The following is a 21181-nucleotide window of genomic DNA, read 5'->3' on the forward strand; positions in this document are numbered from 1 at the left end:
GAGTTTAGGAAGATTAGTTGGATCAGGCAAAGACAGAAAACAGAATCACAGACTGGAGAAACAGAGGCAAACTGGATTACCTGGGCAACGAGGGCAACACAGATGAGGAATATGCACAGGTGAAAGGCAATGAAGACTTGGACATCTGACTCGGCTGCAAAGCACATTCCCATTCTGAAATGAGAAGGCAGAGAGAGAGAGAGAAAAAATATGTCTTTCAAAGGTCATTGGGATTATGCCAGTTTGGGAAACAGTCATGCAGGGACTCACCCAGACAGTGAATAATGCATTCCCAAGAATCTGAATGCAATAAGCTTTTTTTTTTTTTTTAAAAAAAAAGTTCCTTTTCCCATTCCTAGCACCTCTGCTGGGTTGATTGGAAGCATATCAGCATACCTTTTATGAGGCTGGGTTCAACATAAACCCAGTTTTAATTATAAATATGGGAGGCGTCCTGTGGCCTGGCTCTGTGATAGTTCTACCCTTCACAGTTCTAGCTACATGGCTTTTCCAAGAGCCTATTTTGATTTCATAACCACCTGTCTGATGCCATAGAAGAGAAGGGGTGGTGAGTAATAGGTCCCTTGAGAGCTGCTTCCCAGCCCTGTGCAGAGACATCCCTGGCATGGACGTCCTTGCTTTCAGTTCTGCCTTGATTCGTTAGGTTGCGTGACTCCTCTCCTCATTTCCCTTTTCAGTCAACATTGGTTTCCGAGAACAAGCTAGAACTAGATATTGAGATGATCAGCTAGTATGTCTGGATGAGGCAACTTGGTCCCTGTAAGACTTAACAATACATGATCCCCAACTCTGACAGCTCTCAGTCATTGCTAGAACAAAGAAAGCTTTGGAAATGCATTTTACATTTACATTTACATATCCCATCCATAATTCATCTGAAGGAAGGGTGACTTGCATCTGTCAGGCTGTTACAGGGTAAAGGGTGGCGAAGTGAACAGAGAAAGAATATGCCTAGTGTGTGAGCTGTTGGCATAGGGATCATGTTAACATTTTCACTGCCTTGTGGACTTCAAAGCCTCGGCCCCCAAGGGCTAGCTGTCCATCTCCAATGTACTGAGTCAAGAATCTGACAAAATAATGCCATACCAGGCAGTTAATCAGCCCCCAGATTCTCTATTTAATACAAGCCCTAGTCATTTAAAGAGGCAGACTTCTTTTATCCAGACTGGAGTCACCTAGTACTACAATTCTCTTTTCTTCTCATGTGCATTCTAGAATAAAGTTTTATAATATTGTATTTGGAAATAGTACAGAGGCTCTTAATGTACCACACTACTCAGGGTCAGGAAATAGCATCTGAAGATGAGCTCTCAGCAGCACATCAAAGAGCATAGTTCCTGGTTGAGAAGAAAATTCAATCTTTAATGCTGTATACTGAATTTGCTTCTACACTCTAGAGATTAGTAAGAGCACAAATAACGGTAATGATAATGATGATAGTACAAGTTAACACTGATCACTTGTACATTGTTTTAGATGAATTAGTCAGTTTAATCCTTAATACAACTTATGAAATAGGTAATATCATTATGTCTTGTTTTGAAACCAGTGGAATCAAACTCACGATCCTCTTGACTTAGCCTCCTGAGTGCTGAGATCCATAGGCATGCTACCCCACACCAGGCTATCCTGTTTGAAAGAGGAAACTGAAGGGATCTCACAGAGTTTATAGGTAAATTATCCAACACACCATGTGCTATAGGTGGCCTGCTTTAAGGTCTGAAAATTAGTCTACCACAAAGTTAAAACTCCACAAACACTGAATACCTCCTACTATTATACTAACTGAAGGATGCTTTATACAAGTTAAACATTTGGAAATCACAAAGATCTGTTCAAATGGCAAAAGAACAAGCTTCAATGACTCTGTCTGCTCTAGCTAGGCACAGAAATGGAGTTACACGCAGCCTTTACCCTAGATTTTTTCCCCTACATTCTTTGTTTACATAGTTCATTCTATGCATTCAGAATTCTCAGTTCTTTAAGATTATGATGAGGCTTTCTTTCCCAATTTGCTTCATGCTGTGGTTTTCATTAAGAGAACTAAACATGTTTGAAGACATTATTTGTTGCCACAACTGGGGTTGCTTCTACTACCATCTAGAATGCAGATCAATTTTCCTATCTGATTCTCCTACTTTCTCATATTATGTCCTATATAATTAGCCTAAAAGCCTATAGAAAATTATTTATAGTAAATATTTACAGATCTCAAGAAAAACAAGCCAAACTTTAAAAGAAAATAAATCAAGAGAGATATTCTTTGCAATCTGGCCATTATCCTGGGACCCCCCACCCTTTTTAACGTGGATCTTAAATTTGCTATCTAGGCAAGAATTTTCATCAAATACTACTGATTCTCCTACCGTTACCTCATGCACCATGACACCTGTGTGCTTTCCAATATTTCTTATGATTGTAATCACCTAGGCTCTCTGGCCAAATGAACATTGACAACCTCCCCATGTGATAAGGAATGAAGAGAGAAATCTCGAGCAATAAAGCAATGTACCTCTGAGCAGATGCAGTTCACACAGTAAACCAGGCCATATGGTTCCAGGTAGGGATGCCATTTCTCACCCACTCTATACTTCTTGTCTTGAAACATGCAATGTGTCTCTGAGTCTGTTACGGGGGGGGGGGGGGGAGAACACAGTGTTAGAATACATAGGCCACGTCATGAAATTCAAAGACAATTATGGATTCTATCCATTGTACTTTGTACATCAAGGGAAGAGTCATTGCATTTGTACAGCATCTACTGCTGGTTTAATGTTTTATGTATTTTGCTTACTCCATTTTTACAATAACTCATAAGGAAGCCAAAAGACATAGTACTTGAAAGCAGCTGAGATGATCCTCAAACACAGGTTGATCTGATAGTGGAGTTCTAAATCTTACTTACAGCTCCATTATAATAGCAATATAAGAAAACCTATCACTGGCCTTTTGGTTTCTGAGAAGGATATGCTTCCTTTTCAAAGGTAAAATAATGAACACTTTGCTTCCATTTAACATACAGATTTTCTTGAGCATGAACAATCTTCACTTCCTTTTGTTGGAATATTTATTATAGGGCTGGAGATACACCATAAAAATTAAGAGTATTTCCTATTCTTCCAGAGAACTTGGATTCAATTCATGGAATCAACATAGCAACTCGAAAACATTCATAATGCCAGTTCCAGACAATCGGATGTCCTTTTCTGGCCTCTGCAGGCAACATACACAGATGTGATGCACAGGCATTCATGCAGGCAAAATATCCATACATATATAATAAATATATTTAAGTTTAAGGAAATTTTAAAATATAGACATATTTGGTTTGATTTTATGAGTATGAGTGCTTTGCCTACGTGCAGATCTGTTTACTACATGCATGTTGCCAAAAAAGGGCATTGAGTCTCCTGGAACTGGAGGTATAGATGTTTGTGTTCAGTCATGTATGGGTCTTTTGCAAGAACAACGAGTGTTCTTAACTACTGAGTCATCTCTCTAGCCCCTAAAACTTTTTATAGTTGGAATTTGCATTATACTGCAGGATGTTTGAGTATATTCCATATTACTTGTCATGTTTTATATGTATTTGTTATTTAAAGATTAGTAGACATTTATTCTTTATATTCAATCCATCACATGACTCCATATATACTGGTCAAGAAATGAAAGTGAAGCAAATACCACAAGATCTAGCTATACCATTCTTGGGCATATGTGTGTGTGTATATATATACATATATGTGTATATATCCAAAGAATACCACATCTCATTACAGAGATGCTCACCCACATCCATGTACATTGTTTCTCTATTCATAATAGTCATAAATTGAACACACCCTAGATGTCCATCAACTAATTAAAGGAAAATAAGAATCTGGTACATTTACACAATGGAATATTATTCAGCTCCTAAGAAAAATGAAAATATGAAATTGCAGGTAAATTAATGATTTAGAAACAATAATCCTGAATGAGGCAAGTCACACCCAGATAACATTTTATATTTTCTTTTATATGTGGAAATTAGCATTCAAGCTTTAGATATATGTGTTTTATTTAGAATAATTAAAGTGATTTTTTAGTTAGTAAGGGACCTGGTGGTGGGAGGGGAATCTTCTGAAGCAGCGGAAATAAAATATGGTGTTATAAAGGAAATGATGGGGAAACTTGAATAGACTAGGGAGACTATTATAGGGAGGGGGATGGGAGGGCAGGTTGAAGGAGGGATTATGTGGAAGGACAACTAATAATGGGAGACAATACCCTATCTAGACTTCATATACTAACAAGTAAAGGCTTCAAAACCAGTAGCAGGTTATATGTTGCTGTTTTGTTAGTCAAAGAAGAATCACAGACCCTTGCAAACACCACTGGCTATTTATTGCCAAGGCTGTGGGTTGTTTGCCACAACTTGACAGTAAGGCCTTATTGCTGAAGGCACTACACATTTATGTAATCCATCATAAAAAAATCAAGCAGATGTCCAACTGTAAGCATCATCCCTACTGGTGCTGGAAAGTATTATACATGCCACCGGAGGAGAAAAATAATCAATATTTCTCAGTTATGAATCATATGACCTCCAATACCAATTCACCTGCAAGTTATACTGGTGTAAATTAAATCTATTAAGATGTTAAAAGGATAATTTATGAGCAAGTGGTGTTTTTGTTGAAAAGTGAAAGTTAGTTCCTCATTCATAGTTCAATCATTGTAATTTTTTCACTGTTTGCAAATGGGGGGATGAAGATAGAATTCTTGCAATAGATGTAAAACCTGAGTCTGACCAAATGCCACATTCAGCCATGGCCGAAACACTTAGTAAACTGGGAAGAAAATTTCTTCAACCTCATACAGGGCATCTAATAACAAAATCATCAGCAATAAAAATGTGGCTGACATTAAACTCCCTTCATGGCAAAGGACTGATTTTTTTTCCCTTATTACTGAGAATTATATGATAATGTCTGTTTTTCCAATGTTAGCATGGGAAGCAGGTCCAAAAAGGCTTATATGTCACAAAGCAAAAAATAAAGTATTTACAAAGTGTCATTGTTTTCTAAAAAGAAAACTCACCAATCTATTAAAAAATAATGTTATTATGAATGGTAAGAGAATTTAGCAAGACTGAAGGATTCAAGACAAACCATATTTACATATTCTTTTTTTTTTCTTCACTGTTTTTTTCCATTTTTTATTCGATATATTTTTTATTTACATTTCAAATGATTTCCCCTTTCCTAGCCCCCCCCCACTCCCAGAAAGTCCTGTAAGCCCCCTTCTCTCCCCCTGTCCTCCCACCCACCCCTTCCCACTTCCCCGTTCTGGTTTTGTCGAATACTGCTTCACTGAGTCTTTCCAGAACCAGGGGCCACTCCTCCTTTCTTCTTGTACCTCATTTGATGTGTAGATTACGTTTTGGGTATTCCAGGTTTCTAGGTTAATATCCACTTATTAGTGAGTGTATACTATGATTCACCTTTTGAGTCTGGGTTACCTCACTTAGTATGATATTCTCCAGCTCCATCTATTTGCCTAAGAATTTCATGAATTCATTGTTTCTAATGGCTGAATAGTACTCCATTGTGTAGATCTACCACATTTTTTGCATCCACTCTTCTGTTGAGGGATACCTGGGTTCTTTCCAGCATCTGGCAATTACAAATAGGGCTGCTATGAACATAGTAGAACATGTATCCTTATTACATGGTGGGGAGTCTTCTGGGTATATGCCCAGGAGTGGTATAGCAGGGTCTTCTGGAAGTGAGGTGCCCAGTTTTCGGAGGAACCGCCAGACTGATTTCCAGAGTGGTTGTACCAATAAACAAAGAGAAACTGATGTATGACTGCGTATGGCAGATCATTCCTTACACATGAGGAACAAAGGCAGGAGGGCTGAAGAGATTTTACTTCCAGCCCATACTCCAAAGTCACACCCTGTCTCAAAAATGATATGAAAGCAAATGAGCTCCAACTAGTATATACAATATATGAAAGCAAATGAGCTCCAACTAGTACATACAATATTTACATTAGCTTCTCCCAAATATGAGACTTTAGAAGTACACATCTAGCAAAACATATGCAAGGTTTGCACTAACCAAACTATAATGCAAAAAAGAGAGAGGAAAACTATAATGCATTGCTGGAAGGGAACAATGAAGGCCTATAAGTCAGACACATTTATAGTATTTGTAGGTTGGAAGATGAATTTTTAAGATGTCAGTTCTCTTCAAAGTAGATAATAGATTCCATGCAGAGGCAAGTGGATCCCTAGTAGTTCAAGGCCAATCTGGACTATGTAGTAAATTATAGGCTAGCCTGGGCTATATAGTAAAACCTTGTCTCAAAGAAAAAGACACAAGTATTAGCAGGATATTTTATTTTAAAAAGATGGGAGTTTAATAATGCATTTTTATTAGAAGTAATAGAAAGAAGAACCAAAATAGTTTTGAAAAAGAAAGATGTTATAGCTTTCAGTATATATACTATCAGCTAATTGTTAGATAAACAAACTAACAGAATACCTAAACTGATTAAACAAAGATGCAAAGTCAATTCTATGAAGAAACAATAGTGTTTTAAACAAATTCAATAAATACTATAGAGCCATTTAAGTACTTGTATCCAATATTTAGTTAGCCTTTTGCCATTTCTAATAACACCTACAAAAGTGAAGTAAAAGAGGAGGCTTGGTGGATCATGCCTCTCATCCCAGTAACTGGAAGGCTAACACAGTGTGGGTGTGGGTGGGGGATGCCATGGTTTTAAGGCCAGTATTAGCAACATAGCAAGACCCTGTTTCAAGATGGGCAGGTACGAATGAAGAGGAATAATTAGCGAAGTAGGAGATATGATCTCAATACAGGCCATAGTAATGATGTCAAAACACACTGGAGAAAAGATAATATCAACACTTGGTGCTGGGAAATCTGGTGGTCCACATTCAGGAGAACAAAACTATCCCTGTATCTATCAGCCTGCACAAAAATGAATGACAAATGAATCAAAACATTTAATGCATAAACTGAAATGATGAAACTGATAGAAGGAAGCATAGGCAGTTCCCTACATTATAGAGGTGTAGGAAAGACAGAAAGAGAGTGGATTCACATAGAAGAGGAGGTGAAGAAGAATTGGGAGGAGTACAGGGAGAGGGAACTGTCATCTGGATGATGATAAAAGAATCTATCTTCAGAGGCTGGAGAGATGGCTCAATGGTTAAGACCATTGGCTGCTCTTCAGAGGTCCTGAGTTCAGTTCCCAGCATGGTGGCTCACAACCATCTGTGATAAGATCTCATGCTCTCTTCTTTTCCTTTCCTCTCCTCTCCTCCACTCCCTTCCCCTCCCTTCCCCTCCCCTCCCCCCTCTCTGCCCCTCCTCCTCTTCCCTCCTCTTCCCCCTCCTCTCCTCTCTCCTCTCCTCCTCTCCCCTCCCCACCCTTCCCCTTTTCTTTTCTTTGGATATTTTATTTAAATCTCAAATGTAAACATGAAGTGTTTGGGGGTACCTTGATTATGGTGGTTTCTAAAGGAGATAATGCATTTGTAATATTGTTCTAAAAGAGGGAGAAATTTCACCATATGAAAATTGTATGTTAGTAAAAAAATAAAAACAACAGAAAGGAAAAAAAATCACATGAAATTTTTTCAGCCAGCAATTAAACACTTTCCACATTCTGATATCATCCCTTCAAATTTTTCTTTGTAAAATCTGTTTTTATCTGTTAGAGCAGTTTTAGGGCTAAAAATAATTAGCATAAGGTACAAATACTTTCCACCTACATTTTCACTTGTCCATATTATTAACATCTTGCATCAACATGGTTCATGTTCTCTGATGAACCAATGTTGAGTTGTTAATATTAATCAAAGTATATGTACAGGTTCTGCATTAGGGTCCACTCTTTGTAATCTGCAGTTCCATGTGTTTTTTAAAACTGGATGCTATATATACACCATTGCAATAACAAATAGACACGCTTCATTGCCCTGAACTTCTGCTCTGCTCTGTGTTTTATCTTTCCATTGGACTTTTCCCTAGAACTTTTCTAGAATGCCAGAGTGTTGGCAACATCAGATATATGACCATTTAAAGTTAGCTTCATTCATTTGGCTATACGCATTTGAGGTTTCTATGTGTCTTTCAAGGTATTATTAATCGTTCACTTATTTTTATGATTGTATATCTCAAACATCAAAAATACATTATATAGCTACACTTAAACTTGTTCAACTACTTCCTTACTAAGGGAAAACTTGATTACTTATTTTTTTAGAAGCTGTGAATAAAAATTCCATAGCACTTGTTTACAGGTCTTGGTGTGACCATGCATTTTTACCTCGTTTAAGTATCAGTAACAAAACAGTTCCTGAAGCTGATGGCAAGGTTATGTTTGGCTTCAAAAAGAAATTGGTAAATTTCCTTCTAAATTTCCTTTGCCATTTTTGCATGCCCACAGTGTGATAGTTAGGGTTTCTGTCAATTTGATGTAAATTCATCAACTGAGAAGAGGTAACTTCCATTGAGAAAATCTCCCCATCAAATGGCCAGTAGGCAAAGCTGTGGGGCATTTTCTTGATTGGCAACTGATGGGGGAGGTGCTCAGCACGCTATGGGCAGTGGTACTCCAGGGAGGGTGGTCCTTGAGGTATAAGTAAACAGACCAAATTGGGGTAATCAAGCCATCAAGTAGCATTCCTTCAGGGCCCTCTACAATAGTTCCTGCCTCCAGGCCCTTCCCTTCCTTGGTAAGGAATTGTTACCTGGAAGCACAAGATGAAATAAACTCTTACTCCCCAAGGTTCCATTTGACCATGGTGTTAATCATCACAACAGAAACCTAACTAAGACAGAAACTGGTATCAAAATTGTGGGGTGTTGCTGTGACGGAACTATGTTGGTTTGGGAAGAATTGTAAAAGATATTGGATTGGAGGGGGCTGGAAAAGCCCTTGAGTGTTCAAAGCTTAACGGGAGCTTGGATGATAAGAACATGGAAAGAAATTCAGAAGATAGAAGTCTGGCTTGAGAAGTTTGAATGGGGAAGCAAAGACTCTTATCAGTTTTTGCACTATTTTGAATTAGGAATCTGTGGTTCTGGTCAGCTGGGGCTGAAGAATCAGCTGTGATAAATAGGAGACTCCCCCACTGAAGAAAAGCCTTTGCTTAAACAGGACAATTGATATTGGTTAGCTGGGTCTCAGAAATCAATTGTGATTAAGAAAAAAAACAGCATCATTGAGGTGATGTCTTCTGACAGAATTTTTCTCTAGGTCAGCACAGAGAAACTGTGGTACAGGGTGGCCAAATCTGAATCTCATGCTGGCAGTGAGGGTTAGTAATGTCACATAGGAAATGCTGGTTTTGAAGTCATAAATGGGTCATGGGAAGCAGCTGAGGTTGACACGGTATGGCAGGGAGAGAGACCCAGAAGAGAGGTTTGGAGAGACTATTGGAGTAGGTGCCTCAGTTACAGTAGAGGCTCTAGCATAATGTAGATGCCAGTACAATAGGACAACTGCCAAGGGCATCAACAACTGTGAAATAAAGCCAATGTGATCCTATGAGGTGAATTGTGTGTGCCACAGATGGTAGAATTGGAGAAGTAGAGAGTCTCAGGCTTGTGGAGCTCAAAGGATGGTTAGTGGGTTATGGTTATAAATCAACTGAACTTTTTAGATGATTGAAGTTTGGTTTTTGCTTTGATTTGATTGTGACTGTGCCATATCAGTCTATCTTCTTGTAAAAAAAAAAAAAGTAAGTGATTTTTGATTTTGTAAGACTGCGGACCTGCTTTTCTTTCCTGACTTCCTTTCTTGAAGGACTATAAGCTGTAACATGACATAAACTGTGCTCCAAGTTGCTTTTGGTCATGATGTCTTATCACAGCAACAGAAACAAAGCTAGTACTCCCCACCCAGCAATGAAAAAGTTTTTGTTGTTCCATATCTCAACAAGCACTTGTTATTCTCAATGTTTGGCGATTCTAGTAAGTGCACAGCAGTATCTTTAAAAAATCAATACATCATATTATTTCAAAACATTTATAAGTATGTGTCCATGTATAGCTTGTAATTCTATGCAGACCGTGTTAGCCTTGGACTCACACAGATCTGCCTGCCTCTGCCTCCCAAGTGCTTGGATTGAAAGCATGAGACACCATGCTCAGTCGTGATCATTTATTTTGTGCATTTTCTTTTTAATTTAAGTTTTATTTATTTTGTGTATGTGAGTATACTGTAGCTGCCTTCAGATACATTGCAAGAGGGCATCATGCCCCATTACAGATGATTGTGAGCTACCATGTAGTTGCTGGGAATTGAACTCGGGACCTCCAAAAGAGCAGCCATTGCTCTTAACCACTGAGCCATCTCCAGCCCCCATTCTGTTGTTTCTTTATGGAATGTAATTTGAACCTTTCTTCATTTGTCACTGGCATACCTTTCTTAGTAAACTGTCTTTTGGGTATTTTGTCCACATATTAATTGGATTGTTCTTGTTCTTGTCAACTTACAGAGTTTGCTACATATTGTGAGTAGAAATGCATTGTAGAGACACAGATATTGAGCTGTCATTCCATTCTGTTATAATGCTTTCTTCACAGCAGAACAATTTAGCTTAAAAGCAGTCCAACTTGTCAATTTCTACTTTTCAGAATATGCTTTAGGAGCAGTGTCAAAAGAACCATTACCAAATGTAATGACTCCCAGATTTTCTGCTATGTTATCTTTTAGAAGTTTTATTAAGGTCAAATTTTATTTTGTGAAAGGATAGCTAGCCTCTCTTCCAATGAACTGTCTCTGTTCAGTGAAAAAAATCAATCAGCTACATATGTACTAGTCTACTTGTTGGCTCTGTATTATGTTATATTCATCCATTTCTCTCTTCTGTCACCAAGCCACGCTGTATCCATCACTGTAGTTTTATATCAGCTTTGAAATTGTGTAGGGTCTGAACACTACTAACCACTACTATTTTTTTTTCTCCTCCTTCAATACTGTTAGTTATTCAGGGTATTTTTGCCTTTCGTGTAAACTTTCAAATGAGGTTAGAACTGATATCTGTCAACTACATGTATTTCTACCCATAAACACAAAATAGCTGTTTAGCTCACTCATTTCATCAGTTTTTAGTTTTCTTCATAGAGATCCTGCACATAATTTGATATATTGATATCCATGCATTTCCTTCATCTGTAGAGCCCAGAAAAGGGCATTGACTCAGAGTTAGAGTTAATAGGCAGTTGTTAGCCACCTGATGTGAGTGCTGTAAACAAATTTGGGGTCTTCTGCAAAAGCATTAACTTCTCTTAGTCCCTGGATCATCGCTCCAGTCCTTTGGGGGAACTGTACATGAATAATTATGTCATCTGTGAACAAAAGTAGTTTTATTTCTTTCAGTATGCATACATGATTTATCCGTTATCTAAGACTTCTAGAAGGTAAAATTTAAAAGTCAGAGTAGATTTTGTTTCCGATTCCGGACCTAAGTGGGAAAGCATCTAGTGGCTCACCTTCATGACACTGCTGTCCTCTGTCATGATGAAAAAAACTCTAGTTTGCTAAATAGTATTAGATTTTTTTCTTATCAAATGCTTTTTTGGCATCTTTTAAGAATTTATTTTCTTCATCTTGCATTTATTTTCTTCATCTTGATGTGATAGACTATCTTATTTGACTAAAAATATTGGAACCCATTTACATACCTGCAATAAATCCCACCTGACTATGGTAAATCGCTCTTTTCATACATCATTAAATTCAATTTGTTAATTAAATATTATTTTTTATTTAAGTGGGTGTACACCTGCATATATATGCAAGTGCACACACACAGACACACACACAGACACGCACACAGACACACACACACACACACACACACACACACACACACACACACACACGATCCACAGAGGCCAAAAAGAGATTGTCAAGTTCAGTGGACCTGGAATAGTCCATAGTTCTATGGCACACCATGGATGTGCTGGGAACCAAACTCCAGTACTCTACAAAAGCAGCAAAAGTTTTTAACCACTGATTCAAGTCTCCAGTTCCTCAATTAACTAAAAATGTTTAAGGATTCCAACACCTATATTCATGAAAGATTTTGGTTTACTATTTTCTATTTGCAGTGTCTTTGTCAAGTTTGGGTGTGATGGAAATAGGGTAATCAAGAAGTGAGTTAGGCAGTACTCCTGCGTTTTGTTCTGGAACATACCATAGAGACATCATGTAATATCAACCTTAAATGTTTGGCACAGTTAACCAATGTGCTTTCCTGAGAATGGTGGTTTCAATTTTATAGTATTTGTTGATCCTATGTCTTTTAGAGAAGCAAACATTTTTTTAATATTATGTCTATTTTGTCAGGTATTTCACAAATTGTGCCTTTGATGTTTTATTCAAATCATCATTGCCAAAGTCAAACCACTACCTAGACTTTGTTCAGTGATGCACTCCAAGACTATTGTGAAGTATGTAAGATCCATGGCTCAATTAATTAACTTATTTACTCAGGGTATTTGAGGTCAATTGTTCAAGCACTATCTATTGAAAAGACTATCCATCATTTCATTTACAACTTTCCTTCTTTGTTGAATGTTTCCTGACAATGTTTGCATATATCTGTTTCTGGGCATCCTGTTGTGTTCTATTGATCGATTTATTGTTCCTTTAACCAGCGTCACAGTCTTCATTGTTCCAGCTTATACAATAGGTCTTGAATCACGTAACATCCGTTCCATGACATCATTATTTTCTCAGTATTTTTTGCTGTTTTCTATCTTTTACTTTTTCATACAAACTTGAATCACAAAAAAGATTTGTTATGATTTTGAATGCTATTGGCATACAGATTCAATTTTGAAAAACCAATACTAACAATCTTTAATATTTCAACCCAGTATCAGGGACTCTCCAATTATTTATTTTGGTTTTTACATAATCAATGCCTTACAATTTGCATTAAAAACACTGCTTATTATATATACATTTTGTTTGTAAGAACATTGATATGTAGTTATGCACATTTTTAGTTCAAAATTCTCTTGTTCTTTGCCAGAATATAGGGAAAACAATTGATTCTTATACATTAATCTTGGTACTTTGGAATTTTCTACATGGACATTCTTGTGTTTTTTTCCTCCATCTATATTGTTTTCATCCCATCTCCCATCATACTGAATCTAAGAGGAATCATTAACTCTCAGGTCATTCAAGTGCTTTCTAACACAATGGAATTGAAAAAAATCTTTGAAGCCTTTTGCATATCAAATAGGAAACTATAAACTCAATTTTTATCCAGATATTATGTAGAGAGAAATTTCTTCACAAAATACCATGATGAGAATATTGCTATGGCATTAAATATTCTCTCATACTTTATGCCTAGGAACAATAATCTATATCAAGATATGGTTTAACCTTAACATTAACCAGTTCCCTATTTGGCCAATTACACTCTTGCCATTTCTATTTTTAAAAGTTTCATGAGAAAACTTTCTACACTGGTTGTTTTCTTAATATAATTTCTAAGAAACAGAAATCTTTGGTCAAAAGTTTTGCACATTTTTAAATTCTTGACCTATATTACCAAACATTCTCCCAGAAAAGCTATACTAACCTTTGTTCCCGTTATCAGTTGGTAAAAATGACCAGCAATGGATAGCCTAAGAGCTTTAAACCTTGGCAATTCTATAGGGAATAAGGAACCAAGTATTTTGTTTGAATTATCAGTAAGATTTAGTATGTGTTAATTTTAAGTAATCATTTTTTTGTTTCTAACTTTATGATATTGCCATTTTTACCCTAACATTACATTTACATTAAAGTATATTTCCTGAGTAAGAATGTGTATTCAGGACCATGCTTTCACTAAAAAGCAATGGTGTTTAGGCATAATATGTGTGGTTTCCAGGTAAGTCTAGAAATACAACTTCCTTATACAGACACAACTTAGAAATATTTCAGTAATCCAAAATTCTTTAACTATTGAGGAATGATCATGAATTTCACAATACCTATATCTAAATGAGGCATCTTTCCCTACCTTCTTGTTAGTGACAAGAAAATGACTATTATGTTAATAAGTTTATAGTCACACTGACAATCAAGTGATTTGCATTCTACATATAAAACTTATTTCAGTGTTTCAGAAATAACTGGCATACTTGAAAACAATTTCGTGAACATGACACCTTTAAGTAGCATTATTAGTTTTGCACAGCAATATGTATCTGGGTCTACAGTACTTGAAAGCACTTAGAAGCTATTTTTAAGTATAAATCCATGGTTTACATAAAATATACCCTGTATATCATGTATTTTATTCTTCTCTCAGGTGGATTAGTATACTGTATGGTTGATATCAGATCTGCCTGTTTAAAATATAAAGTTAGATGAATTTTTGCTACGAGCTGCAATCTTCATATTAGGATGACTTATCTCTGTCTTACTTGATAAACAAATGAGATAACAGAAAATTAAGACCTTGGAAAGATTAAACAATCACTAAAATAAAATAAGTTACCCAATTATAAGTTCCAAATGAATTTATACATTAAAATAATTTTATATTCCAAATGGGCAACTGAGGTGGCTCAGTGGTGACAGGCACCTGCTGCCAAGCCTGATGACCAGACATCAATCCCACGACTCACATGATGGAAGAACAGGTTCCACTGAGTGTGACTCTGGTTTCTGTTCATGCCAAGCCATCACAAAATTAAAAGAAAGAAATGTAAAGAAGTAACATTCAAAAAATATAGATGGCCAATCTTTCACTTTGAACTTCTGTGTCTGTATCAGCAACAAAACAAAGTTTAGAACAGCTCTCTTGAGCTAAAGCAATCTTGTTTGGAAAACAAAATTCACCCCAAATTAAAATTCCCTGTCATTTTCTTAAACCTACAAATGATTACCCTATATGCTCACATCTTATGTAAACCAAATTACTATCACAGTGTTTTCCAAACTGTATTATTTAGGAATGCAAAAACCTTACTCAAAACACCACTGATGACAGAAAACCAATCCTAATGCAAAATAATGGTATTACATCATATATACCAGTTTTATATCAATGATATATTTAGTTTATTATGCCAATGAGATCCTTAAAGATGCAAAAGACAGGGACTGGTGGCAGGCAAAAAAAAAAAAAAAAACAGAACACTGGTGCTATTAAATAATGTTCCAAAAAATAATAATGTTCCAGCAATCACTGACATTAATATTTTTCAGGCATATAATAAAATTAAAAATGAGTCATTAAGAAATATTTTAACATTTCTCAAAATCTAAGGGTACTCAAAATTCTAAACATTTATGTGTACACTGAACAATTATCAATTTTCAGAAACTAAAGTAAATTTAATTCCAACATATGCTTGTAAGTTTGGACTTTAAAAAGATTTGACATTACCCAGGAAAGAATTTAAAGAGCTACAATGTATAATCCAGCACACCTAGAAACCCAATATATCTTCTTGGACAAGAAGCACCAATGAGCTGATTTTGTTGAAATGAAGATGTTACACTAATCTCTAGGAGATATGAAGAAGAAAAGTCCATCAGTCCAGAGGCATTATCTGAGAGACATCAGCTGGAGAACTTAGAGCCTTCTTGCTAACTGCTGGTATCTGGGAGTCCCAAAGGAATTCAACTAACATGTAAAATGGACCTTCAACCTGCATCCTTATAGCTGTTTTTCAAATAGCTCAGCTGGCCTTAATTAGAAGTAGAAATTCCTGCTACTTTAGTAACCCCTGTTAATAGAAATAATACAGAATGTAAACAACCACAGAGACATACATCTGTGTCATTAATGCTCTGCACTTCTCCCAAGATTAGGCCAAAGGGTCAATAACTCTACCACTAGTCCAAAACCAAGAAGACATTCCCATGAACTGTTTTTGATAACAGCTCTTACTGTAGACACATCACTATGTCAGCATTACAATAATATTTATTCTACCATAACACATACGGTCAGTGAAAAGGGAAAAATGAATCTTTGCTCTGAGTTACGTGGAGTGGACATACCAAGTAAACAAATTCCTTTTTAATTATTAATTTCTTTATAAAGTTTCTAGAACAGTGAAGGGGGGAGAAAACCATAAGAACTTTCCTTCTGTTCATTTATCAAAGTTGAAGCACAATATAGACAGGGCAACATTCAGTAGTTACATAACTTGTGTCTTATTTCCTTGGCATGAGGCTTTAGATGAAGTTTCTGTCCCATTCCCTCCAGACATTAAGACCCCATTTTCAATAGTGAAAAACAGTGAGAAAGGAAATTTAGGAAGAAGTCAAATTCCTCATTCCATGGTTATGGCTTATTTCCTCATCTAGGAATTAAATATCTCAATCATATTTACCCCAAACTAATTCAACCTCTCTCTCTCTCTCTCTCTCTCTCTCTCTCTCTCTCTCTCTCTCTCTCTCTCTCTCTCTCCACAACAAACACTATACCCTTGTAAAATATTGTGCACATATTATTGTCCTCTCTTTATTCACTTGTGGCTAATTTGGTTCTCTACCAGGAGGTACTCAAATGCACTAGCAAGACAGGGGTAGATAGTTAAAAGATGGTTGACACAGGAGGTTGACACTATTGGCAAAGATGAGAACAGGAGTTATGCCATAAAATTTCAATTCATCATGTCTTTCTATCTCTTATTAGCATGGATAGCTGAGAGTGGATGGTATTCTCATTAGTCTTTCTACGAGGCCATGGGGATATCCTTTTACAAAAAGGCTACTTGGCTGGTGAAACTTGACCTGAATTTTTTTTTCTGGCTAAAAATCTGTTCCATGTCATATGGCATAGGACTGTGGCCAAAACTCCAAGTTCTTATTTTAAAAAAAATCCTTCCTATCAGCACCTCAGCATCACAAGTTTTAGCTAAAAGAGACCTGTTTGACTGGGGATGTTTCCTGTTTGATCAAGAATACAAGATGGGCTCTTGAATATTTCACAACAGAATCAAATTTATTTTTCATGCAAACATAAAGTCCCTAACTTTTGGACAGCCTGAGAATATATGTTAAATATTGATACATTTTAGAGATAACAACTGAATTGACATGCCAAGTACTGATTCAAATTGGTTTCAAGACAGCATTTCACTTAATATATATGTATGTATTGCTAAGCTTAGAAAAAATGACACTATGAGTAGCTGTAATAAGTGCCTATGATTATCCATAGATATTAAGAAGATATTAAGATTACTGTTGTTTTTTCTTACATGTTTATATATTTTCTATATGTTTGGCAATGAGAATCTATTCTTATATTAGAAAAACAACCATGTTCATGTGAAGATTTCTTTGGATGCCTGACAGCCGTTATTAGTCTAATAGGAACATTAAACATCTATTTCTTGATCATTTCATTATACTGTATGCCAATTAATTAATGTCACTAAATGTTAAAGTCCATGGAGCATGTTTTATCATTATTGAAAGACATTTATTTTGTTATTGCTTAATTTCTGCCCTATTCCTTTACAGATGGTTAACTAAAAAAAAAAATTATCAGAGGTCCTCTTTATTTTCCAAGTCTAAGCTTATAGCTGTTCTCTTTATATCATACTGAATATGCTTTATTTGAGCAGCACATAATAAACACAACTTAAGCAGTAGGTGGGAAATAGGATATTCTATAGGTACAATTGCTACTTTTAAACAAAAACCAGTTTTCTCTTTTTATTTCTTCAGAAGGTACACACCAAATTGAAAGTAAAAGTGCTACTATCATCTACCTAACTATATCCTAACTCTATCTACTTCTTATTTAGATGGCCTATGATTTATTTAATCTTTAAAAATCATTATTTTCTAACTAGTCTTTTCATCTTAAACCTGTATCCAATGTTTGTGGAAATAGTCAGGTTATAAATCTTAAATGAATAAAATCTTCTTCAGCATGACCTTGTGATAAGATTAAAATTCCAGGTGCTTTGTGCAAAATACACAAAACTGAAGCCTTGGTTTCTCTTGTCTCTTTCCCATAGTCGATACTCTGATGTTTAGTTCACTGTCCAGAATGTAAGACTTCTTTCCAGGAACATATTTCTAACCTTTCAGAAATTTTATTTGGTTCAATTAGGCAACTAAATGTTTTCATCTTAGCCTGTCTTTTGAAGATTCACATTTTATTTTTATTTGTATCTATATCGTTGTTTGTGAATGAATATATATGGTATATGTTTATGGTGTATGTATGTGTGTGTTCACACTCATGTGTGTGCATAGTCATGCCTATACATGGAAGTCAAAGGAATACACTGAGTGTCTTGTTCAATAACTCTGCTATATTCCTTTGAGACACAGTCTTTTATTGAATCTGGAGTTTGATTGGTGGCCATCATGTCTTGGCTTACTCCTGTCTTTGTCTCCTACGTTGCTATGGGTACATATTTTTGCAGGGGTTAATAAGGATTCAAACACAAATCCTCATTCTTATTTATCAGTCTTCTTGTACCATTTCCCAGCCCCAGTCTCGGTCTTTTTGTTGTTGTTGTTGTTGTTGTTGTTGTTGTTGTTGTTGTTGTTACTTTAGTGGTTTTGGCAATGGAATTCAGGTCCTTTACCTCTGAATTATATCCATAACTTTTGTTCATTAAATCCCAAAGTGCACACTGCCCCTCTTAAGGAAATGTTGTTAAAAAGGTCTTTATTCATTCACTTAGATCATCACTTATATATTAAGTTGCTGCCACATGTAAAAGACTGGGCTTGAATTCAAGAAAATGAACTGGATTCTTCAAAGAGTTTCCAGAGCCAAATTGGTATAGTGAAGAGAATATTGTATTTGGAGATCTGTGCTGTAGTTCTAACTCGGGCTGGCATTTACAGTGATCTGTCTTTGCACCAAGTCATTTGATGCCATGTTGTTTCAATTTTTAATCTCAAATTTAGTGGACCATGCAGCTTGGTTTTGTAAAAAACATTACTGTAATGGCTACCACTTATTAAAAGTTAATCTTATCCCAGCAAATATGCAAATGATTGGTTGGTTCTGATTATTGATTTGATTGTCAATTTGATAGGATTTAGAATTACTTTGGAAACAAACCACTGGACATGCCTGTGATGGGGTATTCTAGATTAGTTTAACTAATGTGGGAGGAACTATCCTGAAGACAGTCTCTAGTCCCTATCTGAATGAATAGGAGAAATGGTACTGAATAGCAGTATTTGTCTATTTCCTGACTATAGACAAAATATGATAAGGTGCCTTAATTCCTACAGCAATGCTCTTCTGGGAATGATGAAACATATTCTCAAACTAAGAGCCAAAATCAATGTTTCTTTCCCTAAACTGCCAGGTTTTTTTTCACAGCAACGAGGAAAATTAATCCAATGGTGATCACTATTTCTTCCATTGAAGGAATGGAAGAACATATCTATACTAGTGGTTTTCAAACTTCCTAATGCTGTAACCCTTCAATATAGTTCTTATGTTGTAGTGACTTCAACCATAAAATTCTTTTGTTGCCACATCATAACTTTAATTTTGCTACTGTTACGAATCATAAAGTAAATATGTGATATGCAGGACATCTGATACATGACCCTTGTGAAAGGGTCATTTGACCTCCAAAGGGGTCACAACACACAGGTTGGGAACCACTGACCTAGAGGGTAATATTCCCCAAATACTTAAGACTTGTGAAACTAAGGCTTGCATTTAGGCTAATTCCAAAGTCACCATGCTCCTGTATTTTAAAAAATATCAGAATTTACTTTTAAAAATATTAATCTAAGTGAGGGTTTGAACTTGCATAACCCAGGCTGGCCTTAAACTCGCAGTCTTCTCTTTTCCTAGAGTTGAAATTACAGGCATGCATACCATGATGGCCTCTTCCTCTTTTCTTCTTCCACCTAGAAAACTTTAATAGGTATACTCTCTTTATTGCTTCTTTTTAATCTTTAATAATCATGTGAAATTCCAGAGCGATCTTAGAAAAGTGCCTTTTTGTCTGGTTTTCACCAGAGATGTAGCAGATGCCTGCATGGCCACAAATTGCTAAGTTTCTTCCCCCCCTCCCCCCCACTTTTCTTACTATGCTGGTGGCTTGCCTTCCTTGAGAATTCTAGACTCCCATTTTATTTAATCCAAACATAAATGTTTGCAAGCTTTAGCTTGGAAGAGAAAGAACGAGTGAGAATATATTCTCTCAGAGATCCAGTCTACTTTTATAGAGCAGGAATGGATCCATGCGACACAGTTTTGTCTCCAGCAGCTCTGCCAGACTTAGTGTAGTCTGGTTCATTAGAAACATATAATAAAATATTCTTCACAATTCAGTTCTTCAACTTCACTTTGATCAATACTTCATTACCTAAGTTAGATCTGCCAAAAGGGGCAAACTTGTCAGCCCATTTGTCCCATATTTGCATGAATATTATGCTGTGAATGTTACGCTTCTTTGAACTTCAAAAGAACTTCCTGGCCTCATTGACTACAACTTTAACAACAGAGAATAATGGAGTTATAGAAAGATCCTTTCCTGGCTAAGGACCTCAAACTTTGCTGATGCTGGACAGTAGCAAACTTTTACATAAGCAACAAATGCCTCATTCATCCACTGCAGTGCACTATCAGTATTTCCTGGTGTCCTTAGCCTGTCTTCCTGCTTGTGAAAGCTACAACTATGGCTAATTAGCTAGCAGCAAGCTGCAACGCAGGCCTTCACCACTCCTTGTGAACAGTATTTTCTGCATACATACAAAACACTTTTTCCTAAAACTCTTCCACAGCAGTTGAGAAAATATATTTCACCATAAGAATACCTCACAGGCTTCCTACTTGGGATGTCCTGATAGGAGCTCAAACATGCTCCTGGACCTCAGATGATTCTATTCTAACCAGTACCTGAAAACTCAAAAACTGAGGCTTCCTCAAGTAAAATGGAGACAGACAGTATGAATAGATGAAAAAATTTAACACTTCTGTATTTCTATATTTTTCTCAACTTTGTAAAATTTAAAAATAACCCTCCTTTTCATATACTCTTATGCCTCTTTCTCTTGTACCAGACAGTAAAAACATGTGTCTTTTTACTTTGAAGAACTTCCTTTTTTCTTTTAAAATATAGTGATTTCTACTTGTAGAAATTCTGGAATAGATAATATAAAA

The 21181-nt window shown here is 36.2% G+C and overlaps 1 protein-coding gene across 1 annotated transcript in view; it reads right to left on the reverse strand.

The window, feature by feature from the left end:
- The window catches only part of Chrdl1 (chordin like 1), a 110226-nt gene that overhangs the window by 82147 nt on the left and 6898 nt on the right, over positions 1-21181 (reverse strand). Inside the window, 2 exon segments of the mRNA XM_052171137.1 lie at positions 81-174; positions 2534-2646. Of these exon segments, the coding sequence (XP_052027097.1) occupies positions 81-174; positions 2534-2646 (207 nt within the window).

This window comes from Apodemus sylvaticus, chromosome X (assembly GCF_947179515.1).
Source record: "Apodemus sylvaticus chromosome X, mApoSyl1.1, whole genome shotgun sequence".
NCBI lineage: Eukaryota > Metazoa > Chordata > Mammalia > Rodentia > Muridae > Apodemus > Apodemus sylvaticus.